The 16305-nt window shown below is 46.6% G+C and overlaps 1 protein-coding gene across 1 annotated transcript in view; it reads left to right on the top strand.

The window, feature by feature from the left end:
• Positions 1–16305, top strand: part of Kif1c (kinesin family member 1C) — a 28381-nt gene that overhangs the window by 7077 nt on the left and 4999 nt on the right. Inside the window, exons 12-18 of the mRNA XM_048365827.1 lie at positions 54–132; positions 395–540; positions 2232–2401; positions 2567–2646; positions 2738–2813; positions 10660–10739; positions 11828–11922. Coding sequence (XP_048221784.1) covers positions 54–132; positions 395–540; positions 2232–2401; positions 2567–2646; positions 2738–2813; positions 10660–10739; positions 11828–11922 — 726 coding nt within the window. The remainder of the gene's footprint in view (positions 1–53; positions 133–394; positions 541–2231; positions 2402–2566; positions 2647–2737; positions 2814–10659; positions 10740–11827; positions 11923–16305) is intronic.

Here is a 16305-nt window from a genome sequence, read left to right on the forward strand (position 1 = left end):
TGACATCTTAGGCCCCAGCTCAGCTAAAGTTTTTTCATCCTCTGTATTCATAGGTGGGAACTCACGCACAGCAATGATTGCAGCTCTGAGTCCTGCTGACATCAATTATGAGGAGACGCTCAGCACCCTCAGGTAGAGATTCAGCTCTGGCAGTGGCAGCCCTCAAAAAGTGCCAGAAGATTAGAACCTGGTTACTCAGGACTGTGCCACATGTCTTGAGAAATAGGAGGAAGATTGGGAATCAGGTAGCCCAGCAAGGATTCTTTTTTTAAATTAAATTTTATTGACAAGGTGTTGTGCAAAGGGAGTACAGTTACATAATAAGACAGTGAGTACATTTCTCCAGCAAGGATTCTTGATGGTTGCTTTCTTCATTCCCCTGTTCCTCACCCAGATATGCTGACCGCACTAAGCAAATCCGCTGCAATGCTGTCATCAATGAGGACCCTAACGCCCGGCTGATCCGAGAGTTGCAGGAGGAAGTGGCCCGGCTGCGGGAGCTGCTGATGGCTCAGGGCCTCTCAGCCTCTGCTCTTGGAGGTAGGGGCCCCAGGGAAGGGGCAGTTCAGGGACACTCTGTGACCCATTCTGGTCCTTTGTCCTTGTCTTTATCTAGTCTGAGAGGAACCAAATGCTGGAAGGCCCTTTTTATGTTCAGTGACATGGACATAGGTACAGAGAGGGCACCTGACAGGCTTCTGGACTAATGACAATGTACAGGAATAAGTGGCAAATCCTGCATTTATACTTCACACAGTAAATTGTTAAGAAGTTTTTGATATGCCCGCCTTGCACAAATTCTTGAAAAATACCAGTTTGTTTTTGTTGTTTTGTTTTGTGGTACTGAAGATTGAACTCATGGCCTTGAGGCTGCTAGGCAAGAGTTCTGTGCCTGAGCTGCACTCCGTGTGTTTGCTTTTAGGATTTTTTGTTTTTTACTGCTTGTCCTGAGGCTTTAACTCAGGTTATGAGCACTGTTTCTGGGCTTTTTTTGTGCAAGGCTACTATTCTACCACTTAAACTACAGTTCCATTTCTGGCTTTTTGGTAGTTAATTGGAGATAAGTGTTGCATGGACTTTCCAGCCATGGCTGGCTTCCAATGAAGTACTTGGATTTCAGCCTCCTGCGTATCTAGGATTATAGGTGTGAGCCCCTGGTGACTGGCTTTTAGTTTTTTGAATTTTTTTTTTTTTGGTACTGGGGATCAAAACCCAGGACATTGCACTTGCTAGGCAAGTGCTTTTGCCACTGAGCTACATCCCAGCTCCTTTAGTTTGTTTTTAAGATGGGGTCTTGGTTCTATGTGTTTTCTTGGGCTTAACTTGAACTGAGACCTTCCTGTTTTCCCCTTTTATTTAAAGATAAGGTTTTACTATGGGGCCTAGGCTGGTCTCAAACTCAGAATCTTGCCTTAGCATCCTGAGTGCTAGGATTGCAGGTGTGTACCCCCATGTCCAGCAGCACCAGAGTTTTTTTTTTTTTTTTTTTTTTTTGCCAGTCCTGGGCCTTGAACTCAGGGCCTGAGCACTGTCCCTGGCTTCGTTTTGCTCAAGGCTAGTACTCTGCCACTTGAGCCACAGCACCACTTCTGGCCATTTTCTACATATGTGGTGCTGGGGAATCGAACCCAGTGCTTCATGTATACGAGGCAAGCACTCTTGCCAACAGGCCATATTCCCAGCCCCCAGAGTTTTAATTGACCATGAATTTAACAGTCAACAATGGAATGGCTTCTAAAATGCAGTAGTCAGCACTGATAAAAACAAAATAACATCTGTATGAGATGTTGTTTAATCCATGTTAACCAAGTATGGACCCTGTCTAGTGATCCATCCTGTTGCGGATAATCAGGGTGCTGGGGCACAGGGGAGGGAATATTGTTCTTGGGAAGAGGAGGAGGCTAGATTAGATGTGATGTTGGTTGTGTAGTATTTGAGGGGCTGTGCAGAAAAAAAGGCACTACAGAAACAATGGGCATGCATGTTTTCTAGCACAGCACATTTCAACTCAACACAGCCCACCATTAGCATTGGGAAGAACTGGCTTCCAAGTGTAGAACTGAGGCCTCTATACTTGAGGCCTCTACCCCTGGAATGTAAGCAGAGGCAGGGTGCTTATTTGTCTGGGCTGTAGAGGACACCCCCTGCCAGGTAGGAGGTTGCCTTCTCCAACATTCCTAGCCTTCTCTGGTTTGATAGTTCCATCTTCCTTTTACCTTTCTCCCTTTCAGGCCTGAAAGTGGAAGAGGGGAGTCCTGATGGTGCTCTGCCAGCTGTATCCTCTCCCCCTTCCCCAGCTTTACCATCATCTCCCTCTGCACATAATGGGGAGCTAGAGCCCTCGTTTTCTCCCAATGCTGAGCCCCAGATTGGGCCTGAAGAGGCTATGGAGAGACTACAGGTAGGAACCTGGAGCTGGCAAGGATTTAGGGGCTGGAGACTACTGGGAATGTGCTTTTCCAAAGCCAAGGCTAAGTAGATAGATGGCATCCTAGGAGTATTATAGCCTCTGTGGTAGATGTTGGTCTCAGATTTTCCTGATCTCCATCTGTCCCTGTGCCTCCAGGAGACAGAGAAGATTATAGCTGAGCTGAATGAGACCTGGGAGGAGAAGCTGCGCAAGACAGAAGCCCTGAGAATGGAAAGGTGTGAGGGACTTGGGGGTGGCGTCTGGAGCCTTTGCAGGGGAGGTCCTAAGTAATGAGAAGATTGACATTTGCCTTTTCTTGGCTCATAGGGAAGCATTGCTGGCTGAGATGGGGGTGGCCGTCCGGGAGGATGGGGGAACTGTAGGTGTCTTCTCTCCAAAGAAGGTATGTGAGGGATCGTGGAAGGATATCTGGGGAATACTGGATACCTAGAGAAGAGGGTTGGAGGTGGCAGGGTGGGAGTTTCTGTCTCTAATCTCCTCCTCTGAGGTCTCTGACCTAGCCCTTGCAACTTCTGTCCCCGTATGAGTAACTGGTCTGTGTTGTCCACCATCCTTGCTTTCTCTATTAGACAATCATGCATAGGGTCCAGTGCTTATTAAATGCCTGTGAAGGAGAGCTCTGGAACCCACAGGATGAGAGTCCCTGTCCTTAGCGGATTGGAAAACTGCTTAGGATCTAAGTCTATGTATGTGTATTCCTGTATGGAATTAATCTTGGGATTCAGGAGAAACTGCTCCGTAGTGTTTATCTCAGAGAAAGGAGGAGGAACAGAGAAACTGGAGTTTGGTTGGGATGGGAACTTAGACTGGCGTGTGTTTTTTGGTTGTTTGCATTTCGTATCCTGTGCATATGCTCACTGAACAAAGAAATAGCTTAAAAATACACATTTTGAAAGGACAATTCAGAAGACGGTTGGAAGGGGGTAGAGGAGTGAGCATGACTCGGCGATTTCAAGCATGGAAGGCTGGATGGTAGATGGATGCACTGTGGCCTGGAGACATAGCACATAGCTTCCTGGGGAAGGTGATTTGGGAAGCAGCATGAAATAATGAAGCCGAGTAATAAGGAGCAGGGACAAGCTCCCAAATCCTTGGGGTACATGTTAGGGTGAAGAGGGACACCAATGTTTGACTTGTGCCTGCTAGGTAGTAGGTGCTCAGTAAAGCTTTGCTGAGAGGAAGAAAAAAGCAAGGCAGAAATGGTCAGTCTCAAATGGGGATTGGAATATTTAAATTATCCTTAGCCAGCTGGCATATGACATACAGAGACCAGTCAGAGTAGATGCTAGTTGTAGAAAGCCAGCATAGTTGAGCTTGGGAGGAAGAAGCAGGACTGAGGGTTTGAGGTCAGCCTGGGCAAGACATATAGCAAGACATTGTCTCCAACAACCAAAGCTGAGTATGTAATGTAGCTTAATAGTACATCACTTGCTTATCAAGTATAAGGCCCAGACTCAATCCCCAGCACCACGAACAAAACAAAACAAGGCTAGCTCAGCTGATTGGTACATGTCCATGAAGGGCAGAGCAGGAACTTCCAGTCCCACCAGAGAACCAGCCAGCCTTGCCTGTCTGGTACATGATGTAAAGCAGCTAGGATCAGGCCTTAAGCAGACAGACTGCTCTCATACAAGTTAGGTCACTGGGGGCAGCCAAGAAGAGGTGGTAGTTTTTCTCACAGAGGCCCTACTTAAATTTGAGAGGTCAGGCCTCACAAATTAAGAAACTGAAAACACTTCTAAAAAGAGGAAAGGGCTTTGCTTTGTCTGCCCCCACCACAGCAAGGGGGAGAAGTGTGGGTAGATAATTAGGGGTGGCAGGCCAGGCTGAGGGCTCTTGTCCAGAGCTGGGGTAATCAGGGCTTTGGAATCCTGAGAAAGCTAGACCCTCCTAGACCACAGCTACATTGTAGGAGTCAGGATGTAGATGGCTCTCAGCATGGCTTCCAGTTACCTTTGGGTGCCTGTACCTTGGGCCCTTCTACCCAGTGGCAGAGTAGAAACAAACAACAAACAGGAGTGGGATGATTAATGAGGTGTGTGTTTCTTCCCTGGAGGACTTACTAAAGTCCAGTGACCAAAGAAGTTTTTTTTTTTTTGCCAGTCCTGGGCCTTGAACTCGGCCTGAGCAGTGTCCCTGGCTTCATTTTGCTCAAGGCTAGCACTCTGCCACTTGAGCTACAGTGCCACTTCTGGCCTTTTATATATATATGGTGCTGAGGAATGGAACCCAGGACTTCATGTATATGAGGCAAGCACTCTTGCCACTAGGCCATATTCCCAGCCACTTGTTTTTGTTTTTAATCAATCATGGGGCTTGAACTCAGGGTCTGGGTACTGTCCCTGAGCTCTTTTGCTCAAAGCTAGCGCTCTACCACTTTGAGCCATAGTGCCACTGCTGGTTTTCATGTGGCTAATTAGAGATAAGAGTCTCATGGGGACTTTGCTGTCTGAGCCAGCTTTGAACTTCGATCCTCAGATCTCAGCCTCCTGAGGATTACAGGTGTGAGCCACCAGTGCCTGGCTTAGTTTTTTGTTGTTGTTTTGTTTCTTTTTAGCTGGTCCTGGGATTTGAACTCAGCCTGGGCACTATCCCTGAGCTATTGTGTGCAAGGCTAGCACTCTACCACTTGAACCACAGCTTCACTTCCGGCTTTTTTGGTAGCTTATTTGAGAAAATAGTCCCATGAACTTTCCTGCCCTGGCTGGCTTCAAACTGAGATCCTCAGATTTTAGCCTCCTGAGTAGCTAGGATTAAAGGTGTGGGCCACTGGTGCCTGGCAATGGGAGGGCTCTTGCATTTATTGTAAAGATAGTAACAAAAACTTCCCAATAGTACTAAGAGGTGAGTACACTGAAAAAAGTAAGCCTTTTTCCTTTCCATCTTCAATTTTTCCCTCTCCTAGACCCTACTTTATCATTTCCTAATGTGTTCTAGAAGCAGCCTGCATGTCCAGACGTGTTACATACATAATTATATACATGTGCACATGCATGGCCTCCCTCTTTAATAATAATGGTTACATACCTTGTTATTTCAAAGGTTACTTCACTTTTGCTATTGTGTCATTGGATGTAGAAGATCTTACTAGTTTCCTATTAGGGGGCATTAGGGTATTTTTTAATACTACAAAGACTGCTACAGTGAGTGGTTAGTCTTGAAAATAGGTGCTGTCTGTAAAAACAGATTCCTGAAAGTCAACATTAGCAGTGAAATGGTCATTGTACCTTTTTTATTGGGAGGGGAGCAATTGAGTATGGAACCCAGAGTCTCATGCATGCTAGGCAAGTACTCTACCATTGAATGTGTGTGTGCGCATGTGTGTGTGCATGTGGGTGTGTGTGTGCGCGCGCTTGCTTGCTTGCTGATACTGGTGCTTGAATTCATGGCCTGGAGTAGTGTTCCTTAGGATTTTTTACTCAAGGCTAGCACTCTACCATTTGAGCCACAGCTCTACTTCTGGCTTTTTTGGTGGTTAATTAGGGATAAAAGTCTGCCCAGAATAGCATTGAACTGCAGTTCTTAGATTTCAGCCTCCTGAATAGCTGGGATTATAAGCATGTCCCACCATACCTGAATCTTAAATTTTGATTACTAAAGTGAAGATTAACCATGTGAATATACCTTCCAAGAGCAATATATAGTAGTACCTGTCTTTTTTCTCTTTTCTTTCTTTCTCCCCCCCACCCCCACCCCCCCAACCCTCTTGTGATACTAGGGATAGGATCCAGAGCCTTGAGCATACTAGACAAGTGTGCCTACCACTGGGCTACATCCCTTCCTTCCCTCACCCTTTTTAACATCCTGCATTAATCAGAGTTTTTGTTTTGTTTTGTTTTTGTTGCCAGTCATGGGGCATGGACTCAGGGCCTGAGCACTGTCCCTGGCTTCCTTTTGCTCAATGCTAGCACTCTACCTCTTGAGCAGCTCCACTTCTGGCTTTTTTCTATATATGTGGTACTGAGGAATCAAACCCAGGGCTTCATGTATACGAGGCGAGCACTTTACCACTAGGCCATATTCCCAGCCCAATCAGAGTTTTTGATCTTTGCAAATGTGATTGGTTAAAGGGCATCTTGCAGTAGTTCACATATGCATTCTACTCAAGGTGGTAAGGATGGATATACTCTCAAATGTTCAAAATTTCAGAAAGGAGAGTGTTAGACTCCCTGGAGAAATGGGTTTGATAGGAATGGCTTCATCTTAGTAATGGTTGGGTGGAGAATTCAGTCTTGAGCTGAAGTTATAGTTTGTTTTGGAGAGAGAGCCAAGACCCTTGATGAAAAAGGGTTCTTCAGGAAAACTTCCTTTTGCTGGGATCCCAACAGTAGGTCTAAGGACTACATTCTTTGTGTGGGGGTTGGGGGGGGGGGCTTCAACTCAGGGCCTGGGCATTGTCCTCGAGCTGTTTTGCTCAAGGCTAGCACTCTACCACTTGGGCCACATGCCCACTTCTAGCCTTTTTGGTTCTTAAGAGTCTCATGGACTTTCCTGCCTGCTCTGGCTTTGAACCATGATCCTCAGATCTCAGCTTCCTGAGTAGCTAGGATTATAGGCATGAGCCACTTGTGCCTAGCTCATCGATTCTCAAATCTTGTCCTGAGCTTCCTTCTTGGGCTAAAAAATAGGGGGAGCACAACCAGATTGTGGATTTCCTACCCTAGCCCAGGGCTAATTGGTTTCCTGCTTATCTCTCTGATGCCCTGGTCTTCTAGATAAGGTTTCATTTGAACAAAGAGTTGTAGGGCTGACCAAAAATTGAAAAGCACTGCCCCAAATCATGTTCTTTCTCCCTAGGGATAGATCACATTCTGCTTCAGAGTCCATGAATGTCGGCCAGACCCAGAGCAGGTCTGACACTGCAGTGGAGAGTTTGTGAATGTCTCTTGAGGAAAGTTTGGCAGTAGCGATTGTGGAATGCCAAGGAAGGGCAGACTGTGTGCCTCAAGTGGACTGTGGGCACAGCTTTGCTCTCCTATTGTGCTGGATGGACCTCTACTCCCTGCTCTTCCCCCATTGTGCTCTGGTGTTTCTGCCCTGTTTCATGCTTCTATCAAATTTTTGGTTCCTTAGAACACTTCTTTCTGTTTGTCCATACTTTTATTTATTTATTTTTAATTTTTTTCGTACTAGTACTGGGAACTTAAACTCAGGGCCTAGGCACTTTCCTTTAGCTTTTTTTGCTCAAGGCTAGTTAGTGCTCTACTACTTGAGCTACCCCTCTACTTCTGGCTTTTGGGTGGGTTAATTGAAGAGATAAGAGTCTTGGGAGAACTGGTGGCTGTGCCTATAATCCTTGCTACTCGGGTTGCTAAAATCTAGGAATTGCAGTTCAAGACCAGCCCAAGCAAGAAAGTCCATGACACTCCAGTTAAACATCAAAAAGGCCAGAAGTGGAGCTATGGCTTAAGTGATAGATTGCTAGTTTTGAGCAAAGCTCAGGGACAGCACCCAGACCCTGAGTTCAAGCTCCAGCACACAAATACACACACACACACACACACACACACACACACACACACACACACACGCACAGTCTCATAGGCTGGCTTTGAACCACAATCCTTAGATCTCAGCCTCTTAAATTGTTAGGATTACAGACATGCGCCACTGGCACTTGGCTTGTCAGCCTTTCCTGTGAAGTAAATCCTCTGAACCCCACTTTTCCTGCACTTTAATCCTCTGCATGTGAGTTGACCCCAGAATATTGAGACTTTCACCACCCAGGAAACGAATGAATAAATTGAATGAACTAAACAAGAATAGGATGTCAGATACTATCACACATGCATTTTTCCCATTTGTAATGAACAGTGTTTCTTTTTTTCTTTTTTCTTTTTTTTTTTTTTTGCCAGTCCTGGGCCTTGGACTCAGGGCTTGAGCACTGTCCCTGGCTTCTTTTTGCTCAAGGCTAGCACTCTGCCACTTGAGCCACAGTGCCACTTCTGGCCGTTTTCTGTATATGTGGTGCTAAGGAATAGAACCCAGGGCTTCATGTATACAAGGCAAGCACTCTTGCCACTAGGCCATATTCCCAGCCTGAACAGTTTTTCTGTACCGCATTTTTTTTTTTTTTTTGGCCAGTCCTGGGCCTTGGATTCAGGGCCTGAGCACTGTCCCTGGCTTCTTCCCGCTCAAGGCTAGCACTCTGCCACTTGAGCCACAGCGCCGCTTCTGGCCGTTTTCTGTATATGTGGTGCTGGGGAATCGAACCTAGGGCCTCGTGTATCCGAGGCAGGCACTCTTGCCACTAGGCTATATCCCCAGCCCCCTGTACCGCATTTTTGTTCCCCAAGTTGGCTCTGGTTTCTTTACTGACAAGTTAGCCGCGGCTGGATTTAACTCATCTCTGTCCCATCCAGAATCTCACTGAGGTGAGGTAGGAAGCCCTGCAAACCTTTTTGGTGCAGAAGCAGAGGAATCTTTTTGAAAGGCTTAGAAAAGCATGGAGGAGACATATGTGAGAGCTCAAAGAATTGAATGATTTTTGACAGGTGGAGGTGAGGCTGGGCAGAGGCTGTTCCGTGTCGGTGGGAATGTGGTGGGAGCAGCTCACACAGCAGCCAGGGATGCAGAAGTCCTGCTTTGGGTTCTGGAATGGGTGCTTAGCATTCGTGGGCAGGCACACTCAGCTGGGAGTGGTCCCCAGAAAAAGGGCTTGGACTGGTAGACTGAGGTCCTTATGTGGAGGAGGTTCAGAGAAGCCAGGGTGAAGAAGAAGCAGGGTTCTAGTTGAGTGGACATAGAGTGCACACTAGAGAAGGTCTGTGGAGAAACAATGGTGCATGGCATGGTAAAGAGTGGGAGATGGCCAGAGAGGCTAGCAGGCCAAGCAGGCTGGAGACAAGGATGGCACAGCAGCCACTGGGCAGAGTGGAAGACTTCTCAGCAGGATAGCCGGCAGAATGAAGGACTGTGGTCAAAAAGAATGCTTGTGCTACCCAGAGTTGCCTGTCTGGAAAAGGTGAAGTTGTTGGAACAAACAAGTCAGGAATAGGTACCTTGAGGTTGGAGAATGGGCTTTGTCTTCAGCACAGAGCCACATAATGATCAGCCAGGAATCTGGAGTGCATTTGGCTCAGGAAGCCTTGGACAGGCCCAGCACTAGTTGGCTGAGGGGCCCTGACCTCAGCTGAGCAGGCCTAGGGAGCGGCAGTGTCAAGGGAAGAATTGGGGAATCTGCTGTGAGAAATGGATTTGGTCTCATTTCCAAATCGAGGTAACAGCCCTATTTTTAAATTGCAATCATAAAAGTAATCCATTCTGGGGGCTGGGAATATGGCCTAGTGGCAAGAGAGCTTGCCTCGTATACAGGAAGCCCTGGGTTCAACTCCCCAGCACCACATATATAGAAAACGGCCAGAAGTGGCGCTGTGGCTCAAGCGGCAGAGTGCTAACCTTGAGCAAAAGGAAGCCAGGGACAGTGCTCAGGCCCTGATTCCAAGGCCCAGAACTGGCAAAAAAAAAAAAAAAAAAAAAAAAGTAATCTATTCTTTGATTTGATTTGAGAGGATTTTATTCTAACTCATGTAAGAATCTTTATTTTAAAAAATAATGATGGGGGCTGGGAATGTGGCTTAGTGGCAGAGTGCTTACCTAGCATGCATGAAGCCCTGGGTTCCATTCCTCAGTACCACATAAACAGAAAAGGCTGGGAGTGGTGCTGTGGCTCAAGTGGTAGAGTGCTAACCTTGAACAAAAGAAGCTCAGGGACAGTGCCCAGGTCCTGAGTTCAAGCTCCAGGACTGGCAAAAAAAGAAAAAAAGAAAAAGAAACACCAAAATAGAATTAACATGCAAATTAAAAGTTACAAGACAGATTTTAGGGAAGAAATAATGAGGCTGAGAGGGACTTAAGGAAATAGAGAAGAAGATGGTAGTGAAGGTGGGTTCCCAGGCTGTCTCCCAGTCATGGAGCCTGGTAAGTTGAGGTACCTTTGGAGGATGGGTCTTGGGAAGCGATGCTGACCTGGGAGGGGTGGGGACAGGATGTGCTTTGTAGGCTCTGTTGTATAAGAAGAGGGGGACTGTTGTTGGAGTTGGGAACCAAAGACCCAAAGCTGCTTCCTAGGCAGGAGGGAGGGTGGGAAGGTACCTCTCCACCCTCCAGTGGAGGCAAGGTGAGCTGCTCATGGTGCCAGACCTGAAGGATTGGCTACTCAGATGCCTTTACTCCCTTCTTCATGTCTACGCTTAGCCTTCCCTGACCATTCTTCTCTCCACCCTCAGACTCCCCACCTGGTGAACCTGAATGAGGACCCCCTGATGTCTGAATGTCTCCTCTACCACATCAAAGATGGTGTCACAAGGTAAATATGCCCAGTGGTGTGGGAGCGGCCTTTCTGGGCAGTTATTTCTGCAGCCTTGATTACTCTCAGTGTGTGCGTGCACACACTTGCATGTACACATGCACACACATACCAGAAGTCCTGGGGCTTGAACTCGGGGCCTGGATGCTGTTTCTGAGCTTTTTGGCTCAAGGCTAGTGTTCTACCACTTGAGATATAACTCCACTCTGGCTTTTTGGTGGTTAATGGGAAGTAAGAGTCACAGACTTTTCTGCCTGGGCTGGTTTTGAACCTTGATCCTAAGATCTCATCCTCATGAGTAGCTATGATTATAGGCTTGAGCCGTTGGCACCCAACTTTTTTTTTTTTTTAAATGATGCTGGGGATTGAACTTGGGATCTTGTGCACATTAGTGCTCTGCCACTGAGCCTCCTGGCTTCTTGAGAATTGCTGACCTGCTTTCTCTGACTGTGTCCCTCAGTGTGGTGAGGACAAGATACTCTTCTTGGGACCAAATGGGTCCAGCATTGTGGATGGCTCCTGACTTACTGGGACAGGAGAGTTGGGAGAGATGGACCATTGCATTTTTTCCCCACCACCATGTTCCTTGCTGGGATTCTGTGTAGGTGAGGGAGAAGGGGAATGCAGCCTGGCCTTACATTATCAAGGGCAATGTCCACAACAACCTCCTGGGAGAAAGCATGACCAGCTGATGCTTATGAAGCCCTGGGGCTCAGTACCTCCTACAGTTAAAGGGGCAAGGCACTCCCTCCCTTCCTACTACAGGTTTTTGTGGTTGCTGGTGATCATGGTAGGTAGAAAGTGAGTCCTAAGGGCGATCAGTCCCAGTGTGTAAAAGGCCATGACTGATGGTGGCATCTAGTCCAGGCTCACTTCTCCCCTTTGTTGTATAATTTTAGGGACTGGAAGCTTCACTACTGCCCATGTACATGATCTTATTAGCCAGTTACTTTCTCTCCCTGAGCCTCAGTTTCCTTATTGTAAGATGGGAATAATTATGTTTCATAACTTGGATGAGTTGGTGCTTAGGAGAGGCTTGGCAAAAAATCTAGAACATGCTTAGAAAGTATTGGCTGTTGCTTCTCCAGGGTTGGCCAGGTAGATGTGGACATCAAGCTGACTGGACAATTCATCCAGGAGCAACACTGTGTGTTCCGAAGCCTCCCTCAGCCAGATGGAGAAGGTAATGGCATGGAGGGGGTATGAGAGCAGGAGAGCCAGATGGGAGCGATGGGTCACATGTGGCCTGGGCATAGGGGAGTTGTCATGTACAGGGGATGCATCCTTGGTATCAGGGACCTCCAAGTTCATGGGATGGTATCCAAGGATCTGGCTCTCTGCCTGGTTGGGGAAAGTCTGAGGCAGCCAGACCACTGTGGCATGCCAGAGGGTAGGATTTTGATGAAGAGGAAATGCCTCGATAAATATACTATATATAAATATACTTTATTTTATTTTTTTTAATTTATTTTTGTTTTTATCGGTCCTGGGGTTTGAACTCTGGGAATGGGCACTGCTCCTGAGCATTTGATCAAGGCTAGTGTTCTACCATTTAAAACACAACACCACTTCCAGCCTTTTGTTTTTAGTAGTTTATTGGAGATCAGAGTCTCACAGTTTCCTGCCCTAGCTAGCATCAAACCACAGTCCTTAGATTCCAGCCTCCTGAATAGCTAGGATTAGAGGCGTGAGCCACCAACACCCAGTTTATATATACTTTAAGTAGTACCCTAGTTGTTGTGTGTGAAAACCTGTATGTGTTTCAGTGGGATATCTGAATCTGCATTGATCCCTCTGTGACAAAATGTTTCTGAGTGTTCAAGAGCCCTCATGACTCTGTGGTTCCAAAGCTTTCAGAGCCTTTAGCCTTAAGTGTGGGCATAGAATGTTTAGGAGTCACAGACCCTAGGGGTGAAGGGTAGCCTCTCTGACTAAGCAACAAGCTATGCTTGTGCAGTTCAGGCTATTTCTGTTTTGGTTTTAGTTTTGAGGTGGTGGTGATTGAATTCAGAGCCTCATGCATGCTTAACAAGCACTTTACTACTGAGCCACATTTCCAGGCCTACCACATTTTTATTTCTCTCTTTCCCCCCGCCCCACATTTTTTTTTGGGGGGGGGCAGTTCTGGGACTTTGACTGAGGGCCTGAGCACTGTCCCTGGCTTCTTTTTGCCCAAGGCTAACGCTTTGCCACTTGAGCCACAGCGCCACTTCTGGCCGTTTTCTGTATATGTGGTGCTGGGGAATTGAACCCAGGGCTTCATGTATACGAGGCAAGCACTCTTGCCACTAGGCCATATTCCCAGCTCCCCGCCCCCATTTTTAAAAATAAGAAATGAGCTGGACACCAGTGGCTTACGCCTGTAATCCTAGGTACTCGGGAGACTGAGGTCTGAGGATCTCAGTTCAAAGCCAGCCCAGGCAGGAAAGTCTGTGAGACTCTTATCTCCAGTTAACCACCAAAAAACCAGAAGTGGCACTGTGGCTCAAGTAGTAGAGTGTCCTTGAGCTAAAGAGCTCATGGACAGTGCCCAGGCCCAGAATTCAAGCCCCATGACTGACAGAAAGAAAAAAAGGCCATAAGTGGTAGAGTGCTAGCCTTGAATAAAAAGAATCCATGGACAGTGCTCAGGCCCTGACTTCAAGCCCCAGGACTGCCAGAAGAAAAAAACAAAAAAACTAGCCTGGGCAGGAAAGTCCATGAGACTCTTATCTTCAGTTGACCACTAGAAAACTTGGAAGTAGTGCTGTGGCTCAAGTGGTAGAGTGCTAGCCTTGAGTGAAACAGCTCAAGGACAGCACCCAGGCCCTGACTTCAAGCCTCAGGACTGACAAAAAGAGAAAAAAAAGAAAAGAAAAAAATTGAGCATGGGGGCATATGCCTATAGGCCCAACTATTATGGAGGCTGAGACAGGAGGATTACTTGAGCCCAAAAGTTTGGGGTTAGTCTGAGAAGAGTATGGGATCACTGTCTTCAAAGAAAAAAAGAAGCTAGGCACAATGACTGCCATCTGTATTTCTCCTAGTTACTCAAGAGGCTAAAGATCATGAGCATCAATCTGAGGCCAGTTCAGGATAAATGTTTATGACATCCCATCTCAATTAGCTGGGAAGTGGTATATGCATTCCATTTTAGCTACATGGGAGGCATAAATAGGAGGATCATGATTCAGGCTGGCATCGGCAAAATAAGACCTTATTTTAAAACAAAAACAATAAGGCAAAACATGATGGAGGCATGGCTCAAGTGGTAAAGCACCTATGTGGCAAGCTTAAAGCCCAGTTTAAAACCTTGGTACTACCCCCCCCCCCCAAAAAAAAAAAGGCAACGTCATGTGGCTTTCAGGCTGGGTTTGAGATATGCCAATTGGGTTTCAGTATGGTTCAGAGTCAGCACATTGACACCATCATTTTGGTTTGATTCAAGTCCCCAGTGGCAGCAAGTGCTTCTGGCATTGGGGCTGAAAGCTGTTGAATCAGTTCAGTTCAGTGAGTGACTGCTGAGTTCCTCTTCTGTGGTTACCTCAAGTCATGTGCAGGGGGAGATAACAAAGCTGTGCAAGGCTTGAGGATCAATCCCACTATTCAGGAGCTCAGTGTGTTTGAGGAGATGGCAGATATGCAAGACCACTCAGTAAATTGACATCCAGTGTGTATTTTCTCACAAAACTCACAGGTGATAGAGCCAAGGCTTTTGGTTAGGTAAATTTGCTCTAGATTACACAGCTAGAGAAAACAGAACTGGGGCTGTGCTTTGGGCTCTGCCCTGGGCTGCTGGATTGACAGGAGGAAGTCTGCCCTGACTAGGCTGGAGAAATCATCTTACTTGGTCCTATTTTCTGTCTGTAACACTTATCCTATCTGTTAGAGGGGACTTTAGATTGTCTGCTTTAAAAAAATTACTCAAATTAGCCAGGTACCAGTAGCTCACACTCATAATCCTAGCTGCTTACGAGGCTATGGTCTGAGAATCAGGGTTCCAAGTCAGCCTGGGCAGGAAAGTCCATGAGATTTTTACCTCCAATAAACTACCAAAAAACCTGGAAGTTGGGCTGGGGATATAGCCTAGTGGCAAGAGTGCCTGCCTCGGATACACGAGGCCCTAGGTTCGATTCCCCAGCACCACATATACAGAAAACGGCCAGAAGCGGCGCTGTGGCTCAAGTGGCAGAGCCTTGAGCAGGAAGAAGCCAGGGACAGTGCTCAGGCCCTGAGTCCAAGGCCCAGGAATGGCAAAAAAAAACAAAACCTGGAAGTGGAGCTGTGGCTCAAGTGGTAGAGCATTAGCCTTGAGCATAAAGGCTCAGGGATAGTGTTGAGGACCTGAGTTCAAGCTCCAGGAAACACACACACACACACACACACACACACACACACACACACACACACTATAAATGTCTTTAAATTACCATGTTTTCTGGGTACCAGTGGCTCATGCCTGTAATCCTAGTTACCCAGGAGGCTGAGATCTGAGGCTCTTGGCTCAAAGCCAGCCTGGGAGCAAAGTCTGTGAGTCTATCTCCAATTAACCACCCCCAAAAGCCTGAAGTAGAGCTGTGGCTCAAGTGGCAAAAGTGCTTACCTTGTGCTTAAAAATTCAGTGATGTCACCCAGGCCCTGATTTCAAGCCCCAGGAGTGATACACACACAAAACCATTATCTTGTTTATTGTCTGTCTTACCAACCAGAGGTAAGCTCTGTGCTAGCAGGGAATTTAGGTTTTTATCTCTGTGTTAGTTTACTTCCAAGGTTTCATCACATAGGACCTAGCATATAGTAGGGGTATAATACTTTTGTAAAATCATAAGTATATTTTGAGGCAGATAGGAAATAATAAAGTAAGGATGGGGTAAGTTGTTGTCTATCCTGTCCTTCTGTGCCATTCCCCACACACAAGTGACGCGCTTAGCTGTCTTTTCCCTAGTCCTTTTCCTTGCCATCATTCCTGCCCATTGAAATCTGAGTCTTCCTTTGAGCATTGACTGGAAAGTTGCCACTTTCACATAAACCTGTTCATCCGTCTTCCCCTAGGCTGAGTTATCTGTGTCTCTGTCCTACCTCCCTATCAGTAGTCCCCATCTCTGGCTGCTGTTAAAACTCATTCCAGTTTCCATGTTTCTCTATTACTTGTTGTGTAAACAAAACAAATCATGTTTGTTTATTATTTTATGATTTATTTGTGGTACTCAGCTACTCTATAAATAAAGGTTTCATTATATTATTTTTTTTTAAGATTTTAGAAGTTGGATGACTTGCTCAGCATCCCTGGCTAAGGAGTCTTACAGAGGCTGGGTCTTTGGGACATGGAGGCCCCTCAGTGGCCACCATTTCTCAAGGCAGGAAGCTGCCTCATGCTTGTTTATGTCCCCAGCAGGCAGCAGGCTCAGTAATTTGCACTGAAGAGTATGTTCACAAACATTTGGATTGAGTTCAATGTTTCTTCTATGTTGACTGTGGCTTGAGAAGATCAGACAGGTGGTAGTTTGCAAGATGCATCTGGCAAAGAGGTAGGCTGGGAGCCTGCTGGATGCATTTAGGCCTCGCCAGGGATAACGTTAGTGGGGAC

This window comes from Perognathus longimembris, chromosome 17, assembly GCF_023159225.1.
Source record: "Perognathus longimembris pacificus isolate PPM17 chromosome 17, ASM2315922v1, whole genome shotgun sequence".
Classification (NCBI taxonomy): Eukaryota; Metazoa; Chordata; class Mammalia; order Rodentia; family Heteromyidae; genus Perognathus; species Perognathus longimembris.